General features: G+C 46.5%; 1 protein-coding gene across 1 annotated transcript; it reads left to right on the top strand.

Moving 5' to 3' along the window:
• The first annotated feature begins 12241 nt into the window (after positions 1-12241).
• On the top strand, positions 12242-17895 carry CXXC1 (CXXC finger protein 1). Its single transcript, XM_058557141.1, has 15 exons — positions 12242-12375; positions 13216-13334; positions 13435-13535; positions 13846-14081; positions 14173-14349; positions 14760-14786; positions 14864-15109; positions 15276-15383; positions 15553-15737; positions 16047-16254; positions 16334-16444; positions 16577-16626; positions 16774-16870; positions 17217-17369; positions 17452-17895. Exons 1-15 carry the CDS (start codon positions 12373-12375, stop codon positions 17596-17598), a joined length of 1968 nt encoding a protein of 655 aa, XP_058413124.1. The 5' UTR covers positions 12242-12372; the 3' UTR covers positions 17599-17895.
• The last annotated feature ends 785 nt before the right edge of the window (positions 17896-18680 follow it).

Genomic DNA, 18680 nt, shown 5'->3' with positions numbered 1-18680 from the left:
AAAATTGGAGTGCAGCTGACAGGAGGGGCACTAGATCAGGAATGGCTTGAGACAAGATGGTCAAGGATGGGCAGGGTGATTGTGGCAGGACTCATGCTTCCCTGACAAAAGTGCTTTCATGGCTCCCTATCATCTTCAAAGGAAAGCCCAGGTTCCTTGGCATGACATACAAGGCCACCGTTGTCCTGCCTCCTGCCTACCTCACCAGCCTCAGCAACTAGCCCCTCTTGCCTGGCAATTGAACCCACAGGAACAGCTGTTTGTGCTGATCGCTGCGTCTGCGTGCCTCCCAACCACACCCTGCCAGTACATGCATGCTGTCTGTCACCTCTACGGTTTTGTTCATGATGTTCTTCTGTACAGAATATCCTTCAGCCCACAAACCCTTTTTATCCTCTCTGAATAATTCCGAATCATCTTTCAAAATTTACCTCAATAATTCCTTCTGCAGGCAATCTTCCTTGATCCCTTCCGACTAGGTCAGATTTTTCTGAAATTTGCATTCCTCTGTTATTGATGGTACTTTTAAAATTTACTGAAATATTTTGATTCTATATCATCTTTCCAGCTACCTAGTAAGTTTCTCATGGGAAAAGAAGTTATGGTATTCACCGTAATCGATTTCCTGAGAGTTTCCACGTTTCCATCTGAACCCGAGAGCGAGCGAGCTACGGAGACTGGGGGCGTGACCAATGGCAAGGCGAGGACTGCGCAGACTCAGCAATTCAACCCCAATGGGAAGTCGCGAGTCCTGGCGTCTTCGGTTCCCATGGTGACAGAGCCCACTTCCGGTCTCTCACCTCAGGATATCCCCTCTGAGCGCCGGGAGCAAAAATATAAGGCCAATGGTTTTACGTTGTGGAGCGGAAGGTAAAGGGCCCCACTTCCAACGTGGTGATCAGGATAAAAGGCAGGAGTTGGGGGAGTGTGCAAGACACTGAGATTTCTCCGGCTTTCCCCGCGCCCAGGCCTGATCCAGCCCAACTGGACCGCAGTCAGGGCTCTGGTTAAGAGGGGAGCGCGCTCTGGTATATAGTAAGGAGATCTGACAGATGAGCTCACCACCTGCCCTACCTCCACGAAGTATCCTACACGAGTCAGCTCAATGTATAAATTATGTCTCTGGAAAATCATCTGGGGTCTTGAAGGCCCTTCAGTCGCCAAGAACCCAGGAGGGCTGTTCCCTTGTGATAGGGTGTGTATGTCCCAGGAGAGACACAGGGCTGGGAGACAGGAGATCTGGGCTCTGAGCCTGAGATATGGAACTAGTTCTACATCTCTTGGAGCGTGGTCTGTGGAATGTGATGTAGCTGTGGGTGTCATTCCTATGTCTCTCAGCCTTCTGTTTTATGTGGTCAGTCAACCCTGAGAGCTGCTTGACTGCACTGACCCAGCAGACCTGCAAATTGGAGGAAGGATAGATGACTGGATGGACTGTCATTGTGGAGGAGACCAAGGGAATGCTGCTCACCAAAGAATGTTGATAGGTTCTACATAGCCCTGCAAACTGTTGGTATAAGCACCCGAATTCCTTTGTTTCTGCCTAGCTGGTACAGTATTTCAGAAACCTCTCCATGTGCGCTTATGTAATTACAGAGATATTGATTTAGCCCCTGCAATGTGTGTAGCACAAGGGAAGACTCAGGTGATTACAATTACCCCATGCATTACTGGTGGGAATGTAAAATGATGGAGCCACTTTGGAAAACAGCCTTGCCGTTCATCAAATGATTAAACATAGAATTACCATATGATCCAGCAATTTCTTTCCTAGGACTATATCTAAGAGTAGTGAAAATATATTTCTATGCAAAAACTTGTACACAAATGTTCATAGCAGTATTATTTATAATTGCCAGAAAAAGTGGAAACAACCCAAATGTCCACCAATGAATGAAGAGATAAATAAAATATGGTATAGCCAAACAAGGGAATATTATTTGGCCATAAAAAGGAATGAAGTAATAATACATGCTACCACATGAATGAACCTTGAAATTATGCTGAGACAGAGAGAGCCAGTCACAAAAGACTACATATTGTATGTTTCCATTAATATGAAATGTCCAGTCTAAGTAAATCTACAGAAACAAAAAGTAGATTTGTGATGGCCTAGGGCTGAGGAGGTTGAGAGAAAATGAGGAGTGGCTGCTAATGGGTACAGAATTTCTTTTCTGAGGTAATGAAAATGTTCTAAATTGTGATAATTGATGCACAACTCTGTGAATATACTAAAAACCATTGGATAGTACACTTTAAAAGTGAATTTTATGAGATATGTGAATTATATCTCAATAAAGTTGTTTTTTAAAGCACAATGAGATAAAATACATTGCTGGTGAAACTGGTACAGCCATTTTGGAAAAGTTCGGTAGTTTAAAAAAGTTAAACGTACACTTACCACATGACCCTGCAATCCCACTTTGGTATTTATTCAAGAAAAATGAAAATTTATGTTCACACACAAAAACAATTGTAAGCAAATATTCATAGCAGCTATATTCATAACCACCCAAAACTGAAAACAACCTAAATGCCCTTCAATAGACAGATAAAATATGGTACAGCCATACAAAGAATACTACCATAATTAAAAAGAAGGAATTATCGATACATGCAACAACCTGGATGAATTTCAAAAGTATTAATCCAAGTGAAAGAGGCCTGTGTAAAGAATTCCTTTTATGTGACATTTTGGAAAAGGCAAAATTACAGGAACAGAAAACAGATTGGTGGTTTCCAGGTGCTAAGGATAGGGGGAGTGCTTGAGTACAATGGGGTAGCATTGGAGGATTTTTTGAGATGATGAGAGAGTTCTGTATCTTGATTGTGGTGGTTGTTATATGACTGTATGCATTTTTCAAAATTCATGAAACTGTACTGTAAAAGGGGTGAATTTTATTGTATGGAAATTAAAATAAATGAACTAAAAAACACATTTAGCCCGTGATGCCCTTCCTGGCTTCCAGGAGGTCAACTCCATTCCCACCTGGGGACACTCCTCATTCCACCTGTCCCTGGACCTGAGCCATGATCTGCATCTCCCCATGTGGGGGCAGAGGGTTGAGTCCTTGATGTGGATGGCAGTGGTTCGGCTGTAGGCTCCTGTGCTGAGGTCCCATACTTGGCTCTTCATTCCATATTGCTTGTTCGCCTAAGACCCTGATTCCTGGAGTCTGAAAACATGGACTTCTGATCCATTCCCTGACTCAGATCCACTGTGATCCTCAACTTTCAAAACCTGCTCCATCCTGTGGCTGTTCGGTCAGCCTTTTCATCTAGCTTCTGTCATCCTAGGGTTCCCTCAGTCTATGCCCTGATTTCAGCCCACTGACCAGCACTCACAGTAGGAAGAATTTTTAATAATATCAGATTCGATATTACTGGCTGTGTGTCCTGGCAAGAGACTTAGGCTCCCTGAGTCTCAATTGCTTTCACTGTAAAGTGTGGATAATAATCCTTGCTTTCAGGGATGTTTTTAAAATTTTGATATTAGTTTAAGAATTATTCTTTGGCTGGCCCCATGGCTTAGTGGTTAAGTGCGTGCGCTCCACTACTGGTGGCCTGGGTTCGGATCCCGGGCGCGCACCGACACACCGCTTCTCCGGCCATGCTGAGGCCACGTCCCACACAGCAAGTAGAAGGATGTGCAACTATGTCATACAACTATCTACTGGGGCTTTGGGGAAAAAAAAGGAGGAGGATTGGCAATAAATGTTAGCTCAGAGCCGGTCTTCCTCAGCAAAAAGAGGAGGATTAGCACAGATGTTAGCTCAGGACTGATCTTCCTCACAAAAAAAAAAAAAGAATTGCTCTTAAAAATATTTAAGGACATAGAAAAGCATTCCCCCCCAAATTTTAGCTCAAAACACCAAAATACAGTGGTAGAAATGCAATCTAATCCCAAATATATTTTTTAAAATGTTTATGTACATATATGTATATATGTAAATACATTAACATGTTAACAATGCTTATCTTTAATAGTAGGATTATTGGCAATTTTTGTTTCATATGTTCCTAGATTTTCTGCAGTACATTAGTATTATAATTAGGAAAAAAGTAAAGGGAAAATATCACAAATCATACTTTCTTTTCTTCATAAGTTTTAGGGCTTTACTAAGTTAGAATGGTTTGCTACAGTAAAAATCTAGATTAGAAAGACCTCGAAAAGTTACTTTGCCACTTCTGAAAGGATTTCACTATTATATTCCAAACAGATCATTTCTCTTCCCATGTTATAACTTTTTTTGTTATTATACAGCAACTTTCCATTCTGTTATCTTCCTGAGTCATCTAAGAAAGACAGGTAACTGCTGTTTATTTTTAAGATCTTAGTGAGACTGATTATGTATCAATTAACCAACATTTATCTATGGGGCGCCAGGTAGATAGTGTGCTGCATACTTAAAAAGTAAAAGCTTGTATCCCTGAGTTCAAAGAAGTTCCAATTTAGTTAGGACAACAAGATTAATCCATGTCAATCAATCAACAATATCCAACGGTATTTGATAAAACTAACATTTGTGGTATAGAAAATCAGTTCTCAAAGTGTTGTCTGTGAACCCCTGGGGATACCTGAGATGCTTCCAGGTGGGTTACAAGATCAAGCCTTTCCATAATAATATTAGGACTTTTTTTCCCTTTCTCACCACTTTTGCACCAAGGGGTAAAAGCAATGGTTGGTAAAACTGCAGGCATCTTAGCACAAATCTAGGCTGTTGCTCTAAACTATACTAGCATTTGTCATATTGCTCACCACACGCACTCAAACACAAAAAAATCCAGTCTCACTTAAGAATATCTTCGATGAAGCAATAAAAATTATTAATTTTATTAAATCTCAAACCTTGAATAGATATCTATAATTTTAATATTATGTGTGATGAAATGAGAAGCATGAAACACTACTACCTACCAAAGTACAAGGGTTGTCCTGAGGAAAAGTACTTCTATGATTCTTTGAATTGGGAGCTAAACTAGCCACTTTTTTCCTGGAACACCATTTTTATCTGAAAGAACAACTGACAAATTATAGTTACTCAGATTTGGTTACTTGGCAGACATTTTCTCAAAAATGAATCAAGTGAGATGGTCACTTCAAATAAAACAATTGATGGTATTTATTGTCAATGATAAGATTAGAGCTTTCATACACATGATCATTGTCAACAATATCCACAACTGCCCAGATTCAACAAGCACAGTCAAGTGGTAAAAGAAGCACCACATTCGAGTCTTCCACCCACACTCCGCTCTTATTTGCCAGTGATAGCAAATCGATAGTAGCCCAGTTTCCCAGAGGTAGGCATAGGAGGGTCAAAGAAGAGTAAGGAGGGTTCATAATGTGCTTCGGGTCTCTTAGAGCCAGTTGGGGTCTTTTATCCCCTTCCCCAACCATGAGGTTGAGCGTTCTGTCAAATTGGAGGTATGCTTCTTGAAATTGCCACGTTACTACCTATCTTATTGTGTACTTTACTGGAAGCTGAGGTTTGATTGTTCACTTCTCTAGTTTCTCTCTTAGGAGTCCATTCCACTCAAATCAATAACCTAGCTTTCCAACTGAAAATAAATAGAAAGAGGAAAGCAAATTAAAACCAAAGCAATCAGAAGGAAGGATAATAAAGATTAAAGTGGAAATTAATGAAATAGAGATGAGAAAAACAATGAAACAAAGAATTACCTTTTTGAAAGGATCAACAAAACTGACAAATTTTAGCTAGAATGACCAGGAAAAAAAGAAGGCTCAAATTAATAAAATCGGAAACGACAGAAGGGACATTACTACCAACTTTACAGAAATAAAAAAAGAATTATTTTAAAAAATACTATAAATCATTGTATGCCAATAAATTAAGTAACTTAGATGAAATGGACAAATTCCTAGAACAACACAAACTACAAAAATATGACTATAGAAGAAATAGAAAATCTGAATATACCTATGACAAGCAAACAGATTGAATTAGTAATTTAAAAACTTCCCACGAAAAAAAGTCCATCCCAAATGGCTCCACTGGTGAATTCTATAATGAATAATTAACACCAATTCTTTACAAACTCTTCCAAAAAGTAGAAAAAGAGGTAACACTTCCCATCTCATGCTATGAGGCTATTATTACCCTGATACCAAAACTAGACAAAGATATCACAAGAAAATAAAGCTACAGACCAAGATTCCTTATGAATATAAAAACCAATATTCTCAATACATTGCTAGCAAATCAAATCCAACAACATATAAAAAAGATTATACGCAATGACCAAGTGGGATTTATCCCAGGAATGCAAGTATGGTTTAACATACAAAAATCAATCTTTGTAAATATTGATAGAATAAAGGATATTTATAGAATATTTATAGAATAAAGGACAAAACCCATGTGATCTCAAATGACACAGAAAAGCATTTGACAAAATCCTACAGCCTTTCATGATAAAAAGAAAATTACTCAACACACTAAGAATAGAAGGGAGATTCCTGAACCTGATAAAGAGCATCAACAGAAACCAACAGCTAACAACATATTTAATAGTAAAAGATTGAATATTTTCCCTCAAGATCAGGAACAAGACAAAGATATCTACTTTCTGTTTCTAGAGATTTGCCTATTCTGGACATGTCATATAAATGGAATCATATAATATATGGCCTTTTCTGTCTGCTTCTTTTGTTTAGCATAATGTTTTCAATTCATGCATGTTTAGCATGTATGAGTACTTCGTTATTTTTACGGTGGAATAACATTACATTGTATGGATATAACACATTTTGTTCTTCCGTTTGTCAGTCGATGGACATTTGGATTGTTTCCACTTTTTTGGTTATTTGCTGCTATAAACACTGATGTACAAGTTTTTGTGGGGACGTATGTTTTTAATTTATCTTGGGTATATGTCTAGGAGTGGAATTGCCGGGTCAAATGGCAACTTTACTGCCAAACTCGTTTCCAAAGCAGCTGCACCACTTTATACTCCCACCAATGCATGAGGATTCCAATTAGTTCCAAGAGCCAAAATGGTATGGCCAGAGTTGGCTGACTAGACCTGAATAACACTGTAACCTGAGAAAATGTCAAGAGCGGTGAATTACTATAGGTTTCCCCAAAAGTGGAGTCAAGAGTTCTATGTAGTCAATCTGTCAGGATCAGGTGGGGCCAATGTTCCATGTAATGTGGTCTCCTTCACTGTAGACACACGGAAACTTTTGTCAAGAATCACAAACCTGTCGTGCAGTTGTGGCTCCTGCATCAAAAACACAGAGTTCTTTACCTTGTGCCCAGTTCCTGATGGTGGATGCACTGCAGTCTCTGGTGGTGATCTGAGCAGTGCCATCTTGATTGGCAGCTTGATTCCAGTCGATCTCATCAGAGAATATTCCCTTACCATGGGCGTCTACATGAGTGACCAGATGGTCTGATCAACAGCAGGTAGTTCACAGCCCCAAAGAAGAGTGTCTTACTCTGTCAGTCTGTACTCTTAAATGGGAGACCAAATAGCCTAAGAGTCAGTAAAAAAAACAACAGGTTCATGAAGTGGAGTGTTGGCTGGGGCTATGAAAATGGCTTTTGAATTCTTCCCACGGAGCACAGAGACTACACCTGCTTTTGATTCTGGGTAGCTGACAGTGAGATTTAACAGTGGTAGCAGAGTAGCTGCCACCCTTCCATCTAAAGCCAAGATGACCAGAGGGTTAGGTCAACTGCACTCAACAAGCCCTGTCTAGTGAGCCACATCCTATCTGGGAAAGAGATAGCAGTCTTTTCTTCACTCCAGAGAGAGTGAGCAGTGTGAGCACATAAATCCAAAAAACTTAGCATTAGGCCCCTAAATTTGGGGTGGGGGGGCGGTTATCAGCCTCCTGTGGGCAGAGGTATGATAATGCCTTGGGTCACTGACACTAAGGCTTTGACTTGCCAACCAACAGGTTATTATCTATTTAGTGAAAGCTTTGGAATCAGGATAGAAGCACTCGCACTAAATCCTGACCCACCCACTGGTGGCAAGGGCAGGGGAATTTGTCCCATAACACTTTCTACCTGTAGCTCTGTCCTAAAGGGGAGAATCTCCCCTGGAAGTTTATGAGCATTTATAGTACAAGCATATAACACATCAATTTCATTACACATTTGGCAGAGGAAGTTATAACAACAGTAGATTAATTGGCCAGAGGCCTCACCCATATGGTCTCTTTAATGGTCTCTTTTTTTCCTTTTCACTGTGAGTTTTGCCGGAACTCTATCAGGAAATCATGTTACCTTATGGCTGGGAACTTCAGGAGTGCTGGAGGGCAGTGGAGGCCAGGCAGCAGAGGTTGGCCAGCACAGCTGAGGAGCCTTTTTCATCCTTTGGCTCCTTGCCCACAGGATGTCTTTTCCTCCCCTGTGCTTGTCTTCCTTGGTTTGGGAGGAGTCCAGGGCATTCTACCAAGGCTCAGTTAGAAGGCAATAAAGCTTTGCCTACTTGGCCTTTGTGGAGATATATAAGGTCATCAGGGTTCCATGGTATAACTAGTCCCCTGCAATATTGCAAATATTAAACCAATTTTGCATTCTTGGGATCGTTATTCTTGGTATAAATACACTTGCTCATGGTGTATTATCCTTTTTATAAATTGCTGGATTCAATTTGCTAATATTTTGTTATGACTTTTGCATCTGTGTAGTAAAGAATTTAACCCTGTCCAAAGAGAGACCTGGCCTTTGCCCTCCTCGGCTTCTGGCTTCTGGGAGGTAATCTCTAAACCCTTTAATGTCACACCCGACAGGAGTATCTTTGTTTGCCTGGAGGTCTCTTGGTCACTGGATAGTCTAATAAGGTGATTTAAGGTGAGGGATTTGGGTCACATGGTATCAACTCAACCTCCTGAGGGCCTAGAAACTGAGTTCTGGCACACAGGCAGTCAATGGTGCCTATGTAATGGAACACCAATAAAGACTCTAGACATCAAGGCTCAGGTGAGCTTCCCCGGTTGACAATTCTCCATGCATATTGTCACATATCATCACTGGGAGCAGCTAACTCTGTCCATGAATCCTCTGGGAGAGGATAACTGGAAGCTCTGAATTTAGAACCCTCCTGGACTCTGTCTTACTGCTGATTTTAATCTGTATCCTCTCCCTGTGATAACTGTGAGTATAACAGCTTTCAGTGAGTCCTTCTAGCAAGTTAGTTGGGGACCCCCAAACTGGCAATTGGTGTCAGAAGTAGGTATGATCTCCTTACTCTTAAACTTAAACTTAAACCCTTAAATTCTGCAGTGGCCTCAGAAGTAAAGATGGTCTCTTGGAAACTGTTCCTCAAACTTTGCAGGATCTATGCTCATGGGGTATATTGGTCTGTCATTTTCTTTTCTTGTAATGTCTTTGTCTGTTTTGGTATCAGGGAAATGATTCCCAAAATGAATTGGGAAGTATTCCTTCCTCCTCTATTTCCTCAAAGACTTTGCATAGGATTGCTCTTTTTTCCTCCTTAAATATTTGAATTTACTATCAAAACTATTTGGGGGCCGGCCCCCTGGCTTAGGGGTTAAGTGCGCGTGCTCCGATGCTGGTGGCCCGTGTTCGGATCCCAGGCACGCACCGACACACCGCTTGTCCGGCCATGCTGAGGCTGTGTTCCACATACAGCAACTAGAAGGATGTGCAGCTATGACATACAACTATCTACTAGGGCTTTGGGGGAAAAAAATAAAATAAATAAAATTAAAAAAAAAACTATTTGGGCTTCGAGTTTTCTTTGTGGGAAGGTTTTTAATTAGAAATTGAAATAATTTCATAGTGATATGGCTAGTCAAATTTTCCATTTCTTCATGTGTTAGTTTTGGTAAGCTGCCTTTTTCAAGGAATTTGTCTATTTTATCTAAGTAGTCAAATAAATTGTATTAGGTTAGTATAAATGTGTGAATAATAGTCTCTTTTTAATATCTGTAAGATCTGTACTGATGGCTCTTTTTTCACTCATGATGTGGGTAATTTATGTTTTCTCATTGTTTTTTCCTAATTAAATAAATCATATTTAATTTAATAAATTATATTTCAAAATATAGTAATTGAATATAAATTTAGTTAAATCAATTTAATTAATTACATGACTATAAAATTTAGTTTAGTGAATTTGAATTAAAATTTAAATGTGGCAAATTAAATTGAATGAATTAAACTAAATCATATTAAATAAAATGTAATATAATAAATTAAAATTAAAAGATACACAATGACATCAGGGTTGAATAAATTAAATATTAAATTATTTAAACCAAATTACATTTAATAAGTCAAAATTCAATTATGTTAAATTAAATTTGAGTAATTAAATTTAAGTTAAACTTGAGCTATATTCCCTCAAACTTATTTTCATACACTCAATGTTAATTAAATTAAAATTGAATTATATAAAATTCATTAATTGATGTGAAAATAAATTTATCTAAGTACCTTACTAACACATAAAAATTTGATTATACTAGAGTTAATTTAACACATTAAATGAAAAACTAAATTTAAAGAATTAAATTATGTTAATTAAAATAAATTACAATCAAATTAAGATTAATTCGAAATTAATTGATAAATAAAAATGAGAAGTCATGCTGGATCTGAAGGTCTCTGTTTTCTGGATTAAAAACCCCTTTTAAGAGGAGAAGATCACAGAACCTTTGTTGCTGCCCATGTGTCTTGACGTCTGTGATGGTGTGGAAGGGATGGGAAAGAAAAATGTTTAGGAAAGGTGAGGAAAAAAAATCGGACCTCCTAAGCCACGAGCAGCAAAATCATCAGTAACAAATAAGTTGCTACAGTGTCCAGAACCAAGAAATCTAGAAAAACTGTTAGCCACGGGTGAAACATCTCATTCTCCCCAGAATCCTCTCCTCAACCCAAAATAAATACAGTCGTTCTCACTTTGAACATGGACATGTGGACATTTACTATGACCATGATTCCCATATCTAGGAAATAAGTGTTGCATATAAAATAAGTGCACATAAAATAACGCTAACATGTATCTCATTTGACCTCCATGGTCGCCCAGGTTAGATCATTATCCTGCAGAGATATCTAGCTCTCTGACCTGTACAGACTTTTTTTTTTTTGCTGAGGAAGATTCCCCCTTAGCTAACATCAGCTGCAAATCTTCCTCCTTTTTTTTTTTTGTATGTGAGCAGCAGCCCCAGCATGGCACTGACAGACAAATGGTGTATGTCCTGGCCTGAGAACTGAACCCTGGCCACTGATGGGGAGCATGTGGAACTTAACCACTAAGCCACCCAGGCTCTCCCCTCCCCGACTTTTTTTATTGTACACAATTTAAGTTCTTTAAAATAATTTTAAATTAACTTTATTGGAGAGAATATTGAATACTGAATTTGTATGAAACAAGAGAACCAAACTGGACATCACCAGGAACAAGACAAATCTACACTCTGCTGGTGGCAGGATCAGGGGAGAGGTTGGTGAAGACGATTGTCCCTGATTTCAAAATCTACTTTGTTCTGGCCACTTCTCTCACCAGAGGTGATCAGGCCACGATCGCGTCTGGCCTTCTTTCGTCGCTCGGGACTAATTCTGAGGGATGAGAGTGTTCCTGCAAAGGCCCAGAGGCTGAACCGTGCTAGGCCTGGCTGAGCAACTGCAAGGAGAGTGGGAAAGAGTGGCGGGAGGTGGTGTCGGAGATCTAACAGGTGGACTGGTTTCCTTCGCAGCGCAAGGCACACAGTCTTCTGGCGCCCCATTAATACATGTGGAAGGGAAAAGTGATTGAATAGCGGAATGAATACGACTTGATCGAGATAGTATTTCGGGATCGGTCGCTTTCCCTGTGAACTGGGCAGTGCAAGCTGCCGGCGTACGGAATCAACCACCAAGATGGCGGGGCCCTCGAGGAAGCCACGATTAGGACGCTGCCATGTATTGCCTCTGACCGTACAGACTAGGCCATTTTACGGAACCAGATTCCAAGATGGCGGCGTCCTCGTAGAATTCGCGTTGGCGCGGCCATATTGCCTGTAACGTCCGGGCCGTAAAGCAGTCACCGTACGGACTCTACCGACAAGGTGGCGGCGCCCTTGGGAAAGCAGCGTTATAGGCGCGGCCATGTTTCCTGCGAATGTATGGACTCGGATGCCATACAGTATCAGTAGTCAAGATGGCGGCGCCTGAGGGACAGGCGGGGCTCTAGGAGGGGGACCTACTTGTTTGTCGTTGAAGCCGACGCACCGGGCCTGCGCAATAGGAGTACGGTGCCCGGGAGGCGCGACCAGAGGCGGAAGTAGCTGTGGGCGCCTTTGCAACGGCTGCGGACGCTGCCCAGTAGTCTGTGTGGGTTCGCGGGTCGCTGGCGGGGGTCGCGAGGCGGTGCCCCGGGAGCTGAGAGATGGTGAGTACGGGTCCGGGGAGGGGGTCGGCAGTAGAGGTCAGTCGGGTTGGTAATGGTGGGGTCCGTCGGCAGACTCACGGGGGTCTGTGGGGAACCGTAACAGGAGTCTGTGGGCAGAATGGTGCGGCCTGTGGTGAGCCTCAGCAGGGGTCTGTGGGTAGTATGATGGGGGACTGATGGCCTGATTTTTTTTCTGCTGTGTGAGTTTTGTGGGAGTCTGGGAGTTCTGTGATGAGCCATGTGGGGATCCGGAATGGAAGTTTAGTGGGGATCCCTGATTGTAGTTCCGGGGGGCCCCAGATGGGGCTTCTTTAGGCAAAGTGATAAGGGGTTTGCGACGAGCCGTATTGGGCACTCAGTAGTGAGCCATGATGAGTGTATTAGGGGATCCGTAGGGAACCGGGATGGGGGCAGGGTTGTCAGTGGGGTTAATAACGGGAGATCTGTGGAGAGCTGTGTTGGGAAGTGAGTAAATCACGTTGGTGTCTGACAACCTGTGGTGGGGTCTGTGAGGAGCCATTTTGGGGGCAATATGTGGTGAGTGGTAGAGTGTAATGAGCCCTTATGAGTGTGTGGATAGAGTGATGGGGTGTTAGCCGGCTAAGTAATGGGAGATCTGGGGCAGAGTGATGGCGTTTATTAGCAGAGTAACGGGGTGTCAGGGGTGAGTGGTGGGGGAGGTCTGTGGAGACCGTGATGGAGAGGTTTGTGAGGAGCTATGATAGGAGGTCTGTTGGCAGAGTGTTGGGGTCTGTGGTGCGCCATGGCGGAGCTGTAATGGAGGAATGAGACACTATGATGGGCGTTCTCTAAGGAGCCATAATGGGGGACTTCCCACAGGAGGGGGATGGTTCAGACCCAGAGCCTCCAGATGCTGGGGAGGACAGCAAGTCGGAGAATGGGGAGAATGCGCCCATCTACTGCATCTGCCGCAAACCGGACATCAACTGCTTCATGATGTGAGCCGGGGAGAGGTGGGCGGGGCTGACACCTGTCAAGGTTGGGCAAGGCCATAGGTCCGGCCCCTCATATCTCCACCACTCGCCCCATCCTCTGCAGCGGGTGTGACAACTGCAATGAGTGGTTCCATGGGGACTGCATCCGGATCACTGAGAAGATGGCCAAGGCCATCCGCGAGTGGTACTGTCGGGAGTGCCGAGGTGAGGGGGGTGGAAAGGACAGGGCAGGCAAGTGGGACTTCCAGGGAGAAGGAGGAGCCATAATGGGAGGGTGGGTCGTGGGGAGTAGTGATATATGTTCTTGGGCAGAGTGAGTGTTGGTCTGTTGTGAGCTAAAGTGAAGGCTCCATTGTGAGCCATAATGGAGGGTCCCACCAGAGGGGGCAGTTCTGCCCTGGACTAGGGGGACAGAGCAGGTGGGTGGGACAGAAAAGGAGAGAAGAGGAAGAAGAGTTCTGGGACCATCGAAATCCTCCAATGTCACCCCCCGGCTCCCCGCTCTGCTCCATAGAGAAAGACCCCAAGCTGGAGATCCGCTATCGGCACAAGAAGTCACGCGAGCGGGACAGCAATGAGCGAGACGGCAGTGAGCCCCGGGATGAGGGTGGAGGGCGCAAGAGGCCTGCCCCGGATCCGGACCTGCAGCGCCGGGCGGGGTCAGGGACAGGGGTTGGGGCCATGCTTGCTCGGGGCTCTGCTTCGCCCCACAAATCATCTCCACAGCCCTTGGTGGCCACACCCAGCCAGGTGAGTGGCTGCAGTGGCTGGGATAGATAAGGTGATCCCACCTCAGGTCCTACTTGAGTTCCTGATTTCTGTTCTGGGTCCCTCCCCCCAGCATCACCAGCAGCAACAGCAAATCAAACGGTCAGCCCGCATGTGTGGTGAGTGCGAGGCCTGCCGGCGCACTGAGGACTGTGGCCACTGCGACTTCTGCCGGGACATGAAGAAATTTGGGGGCCCCAACAAGATCCGGCAGAAGTGCCGGCTGCGTCAGTGCCAGCTACGGGCCCGGGTGAGCCTGGGTGGAGTTGGGCAGGGTCAGGTGGGGTGGAGGGGGCCAGTGTGTCCAGGAAGAGCTAAAATGGGTGGGCCGGGTGGGGTGGGGCCTAATTGCATACAGACAGGTGGGAAGGAGCCTGGCCTGTCCAGATGAATGGGGCCTGACCAGGTGTGCTGGGCCAGCAGGGGAGCCCCCCAAACCCAGGTGGGCAAGATAGGGCCAGATGTTTCTAGGTGATCAGACATGTCAGGGCAGGGAGGGCAGGGCTGAGCATGTCCTGGTGATGAGGGGAGAAGGGGCAGGTGTGTCTGGGGAAGCAAGGCAGGGCTAGTTGGTGGGGCCAAGCACTTGTGGGAGGGGCTAGGGCAGGGCCACCCTCCATCTACCTGGGGCTGACCTGGGCCTTCCTCCTGCCGGCACAGGAATCGTACAAGTACTTCCCTTCTTCGGTGAGTCCAGCCTCCCAGAGCGGGGCAGGGCATGTGGGCAGGGCAGTCAGGGCCAGTCCTGAGATTCTGCCCTGCAGCTCTCGCCAGTGACACCCTCAGAGTCCCTGCCAAGGCCTCGTCGGCCACTGCCCACACAGCAGCAGCCACAGCCATCACAGAAACCAGGGCGCATCCGTGAGGATGAGGGGGCAGTGGCATCAGCAGCAGTCAAGGAGCCACCTGAGGCTACGGCCACGCCTGAGCCACTCTCAGATGAAGACCTACCACTGGACCCTGACCTATACCAGGACTTCTGTGCAGGGGCCTTTGATGACCATGGCCTGGTGAGCAGGCAGGGTCCCGTGGTGGAAGGGTAGAGGTTACAGAAGTAGAGAGTATCCATAATGAGAAGAGAGAAGGCAGAGGATGTGGAAGGCTGATTTGGGAACTAAATAGTTGGTGGGGTAGTCATGGGTGGTACAGATGGGCCAGTGTCTGCCTCACCTGCAGCCCTGGATGAGCGACACAGAGGAGTCCCCATTCCTGGATCCCGCACTGCGGAAGAGGGCAGTGAAAGTGAAGCATGTGAAGCGTCGGGAGAAGAAGTCTGAGAAGAAGGTGATGGAGAGGGTGAAATGGGTGTGGGAAGGCAGAGGGTAGGGTGGGGAGGGAGAGGCAAAGGCTAGGGGCCGCATGGGGCAAGAGCCAGGAAGGGGTGGAATGCAGGGGGAGATGGGTCTGGGGCAGACTTCAACTCCACCCTGACCTGAACTGCCTTGTCCCATAGAAAGAGGAGAGATACAAGCGGCATCGGCAAAAGCAGAAGCACAAGGACAAATGGAAACACCCGGAGCGTGCTGATGCCAAGGACCCTGCATCGCTACCGCAGTGCCTGGGGCCTGGCTGTGTGCGCCCTGCCCAGCCTGGCTCCAAGTATTGTTCAGACGACTGTGGCATGAAGCTGGCAGCCAAGTGAGTCATTCCTGGGGGGTTCAAGGGACACAGGGAGTACGGGGTAGGGCATGACCAGAGCCTTCTGTATGTCTGCCAGTCACCTGTCCCATTTAGTCAACTAGGCACCCACTTATCCATTCACTCACTCATCCATCTATCTGTTCACCCTTCCATCCACCATTCAGCTCATCCATCTACCACTCAGTCAGCTATCTACTTATCCTTTCACCATTTAGTCACCTATCCATTCTGCCATCCTTGGGTTATCCCACTTACTCATCTTGTTGTTTGCCACCTGCCCACACCCAACCCACTGCCTCCCTGCAGCCGCATCTACGAGATCCTCCCCCAGCGCATCCAGCAGTGGCAGCAGAGCCCCTGCATTGCTGAGGAGCACGGCAAGAAGCTGCTTGAACGTATTCGCCGTGAGCAGCAGAGTGCCCGAACCCGCCTTCAGGAAATGGAGCGCCGATTCCATGAGCTTGAGGCCATCATTCTGCGTGCCAAGCAGCAGGCTGTGCGCGAGGACGAGGAGGTAAGCAAGCACAGGCACAGCAGTGCAGGGCCCAGCACCTGGTCCTGCCCATCCTCATTGTTCCTTCTACCCCATGCAGAGCAATGAGGGTGACAGTGATGACACGGACCTGCAGATCTTTTGCGTCTCCTGTGGGCATCCCATCAACCCACGTGTTGCCTTGCGCCACATGGAGCGCTGCTATGCCAAGGTCAGGTGTTAGCCTGAGGGGTAGGGGACCCTCAGTGGGCCCATGGGCGGTCAGATGTGTCTTCTGGGTCTTGTCTTGGGAGGGCATGCAGCACACATCCACAGTTCCCTCCACTTGTGCTCATCCCTCCAGTATGAGAGCCAGACGTCCTTTGGGTCCATGTACCCCACACGCATTGAGGGGTGAGTGTGGGCGCCACGTGGAATTAGAGGAGGGAGGTTAAGGCTGGGTTCAGGAGTGGAATGGTGGGGCAGGATATGGGCATGGGCAAGGATAGGTGGGCCCCCCTCCTCTGTTTCCATTACCCTCTCTCAACTCTAAACCGCCAGGGCCACACGACTCTTCTGTGATGTCTACAATCCTCAGAGCAAGACATACTGTAAGCGGCTCCAGGTGCTATGCCCTGAGCACTCACGGGACCCCAAAGTAAGGTTTCCCCCCAGCTTCCCCATTCTGTCCCTCCTCCCTTCCTATTGCCCCTTATTTAGCCCTTCCTTCCTCTCCTCCTTTCTTGCTTTTTTCTACCCGCCCACTTCCATAACCCCCACTTTCCCTGCCTCATCACCCTCATTCCTCCTCATCTTCCTGTGTCATCACCTTCTAGTTCTCCTGTTTTCCCTGCCCCTTCATCCTCTAGTCCTCTCCCTTTCCATTCCTTTCCACTCTCCCCTGAACTCATTCCTTCCCTCCTTCCTCCCTGACTACTCCCAATCCTGTTCTCCTTCCTGCCTGACCACCCCACATTCATCCCCATCCCCTGGTCTCCTTGCAGGTGCCAGCCGACGAGGTATGTGGGTGCCCCCTTGTACGTGATGTCTTTGAGCTCACAGGTGACTTCTGCCGCCTGCCCAAGCGCCAGTGCAACCGCCATTACTGTTGGGAAAAGTTGCGGCGTGCTGAAGTGGACCTGGAGCGCGTGCGTGTGGTAGGTTTTGATGCTGGATGTGGCCAGGGTCCAGCTGGGCTTCTGGAGCCCCTTCTCATGTCGCCTTCTGCTCCCCTGGCAGTGGTACAAGCTGGACGAGCTGTTTGAGCAGGAGCGCAATGTACGCACAGCCATGACAAACCGGGCAGGACTGCTGGCCCTGATGCTGCACCAAACGATCCAGCATGACCCGCTCACTACAGACTTGCGCTCCAGTGCCGACCGCTGAGCCCTACTGGCCCAGAGGTCCTCACACCCTGCATTCCAGGCGGGGGAGCTGCCCTGAATCCCCCATTTGACTGTTCTGCCATTCTTCTGTTTCTCCAGTCATCCCTGAGTTTCTCCCTGTGCCTGTCCACCATTTGCCCCTCTGCCCTTAACAGAGGGTCTCAGAATTTTCTCCTGTTTTTGTCTGTTCTCTGTCTCTCCATTCTTTGTGCCTGGGTGGGACTGTGGAGTCTGCTCACCTTTGCCTTCCCCCTCTCTTGGTTTTGTTAATAAAATTTTGAAGAATCAAGAAAGATAACTACTGATGGTCTCCACACTTTATTCAGTTACAAAATCTCTGGGGTAGATGGGGCGTGGCATACCTGTACTCAGGAGGGGCTGCAGTGTACAGCTGGCACCCACTCTGCTCTGCAGACCCCCCCGCCCCCTGTGGGCTGTGGGGATATGACCTGCTGAGGGAGAGCCCAGTGACCTACATTCTCAGCGTCTCATTTTGAGACAGTGGGTATACAGTCAGCATTCATTCAATGTCTAGCCGATTTGCCACTCCTGTGTGAGCGTTAATATTCTCCAGACCAGAGGTGTATTCAATGATGGACACAAAGCCTCCTCTTTCTCCACAAACCCCTCTTTTTGGAGATGCATACAGCAGGAGCCCACCGAGTTTGTGCCGGGAACCCCACCCCGCCCTCTCTTGTTGTCGGGTCCACTCGGCCCCACAGCGCGGCCTTTCCCGGATGGACCTGGCCTTCTGTTTACCTGCAGCGCGGCATCGCCCCCTTCCCGGTTCCTGCGGCAGGAGCGGGCGCCGGCGCGCGGCGTGACTTGTCTCCGCGCTCCTGCAACTGTTCAGCGAGGAGGAGAGCGCAGGGCACAATAGGCCTGGGGGAGATGTTCGGAGGGACCGGAGAGCACAGGCTCGACCTAGGCGTGAGGTGGGAGAAGGCGGCTCCGCACAACCCCGGGCTTCGCCGCCCCTCCCTCCCGGTTACTCCTTGCGGAGACCGCCAAGGAGTAACCAGGCGCGCTCGACCAACCCCAACCCTCCACGCCCCCTTAGGTTGGGACTGGAGAGCGCAGGCG

The sequence above is a fragment of the Diceros bicornis genome, chromosome 16 (assembly GCF_020826845.1).
Source record: "Diceros bicornis minor isolate mBicDic1 chromosome 16, mDicBic1.mat.cur, whole genome shotgun sequence".
In the NCBI taxonomy this organism is placed as follows: domain Eukaryota; kingdom Metazoa; phylum Chordata; class Mammalia; order Perissodactyla; family Rhinocerotidae; genus Diceros; species Diceros bicornis.
This window is presented reverse-complemented; position numbering and strand designations above follow the sequence as displayed.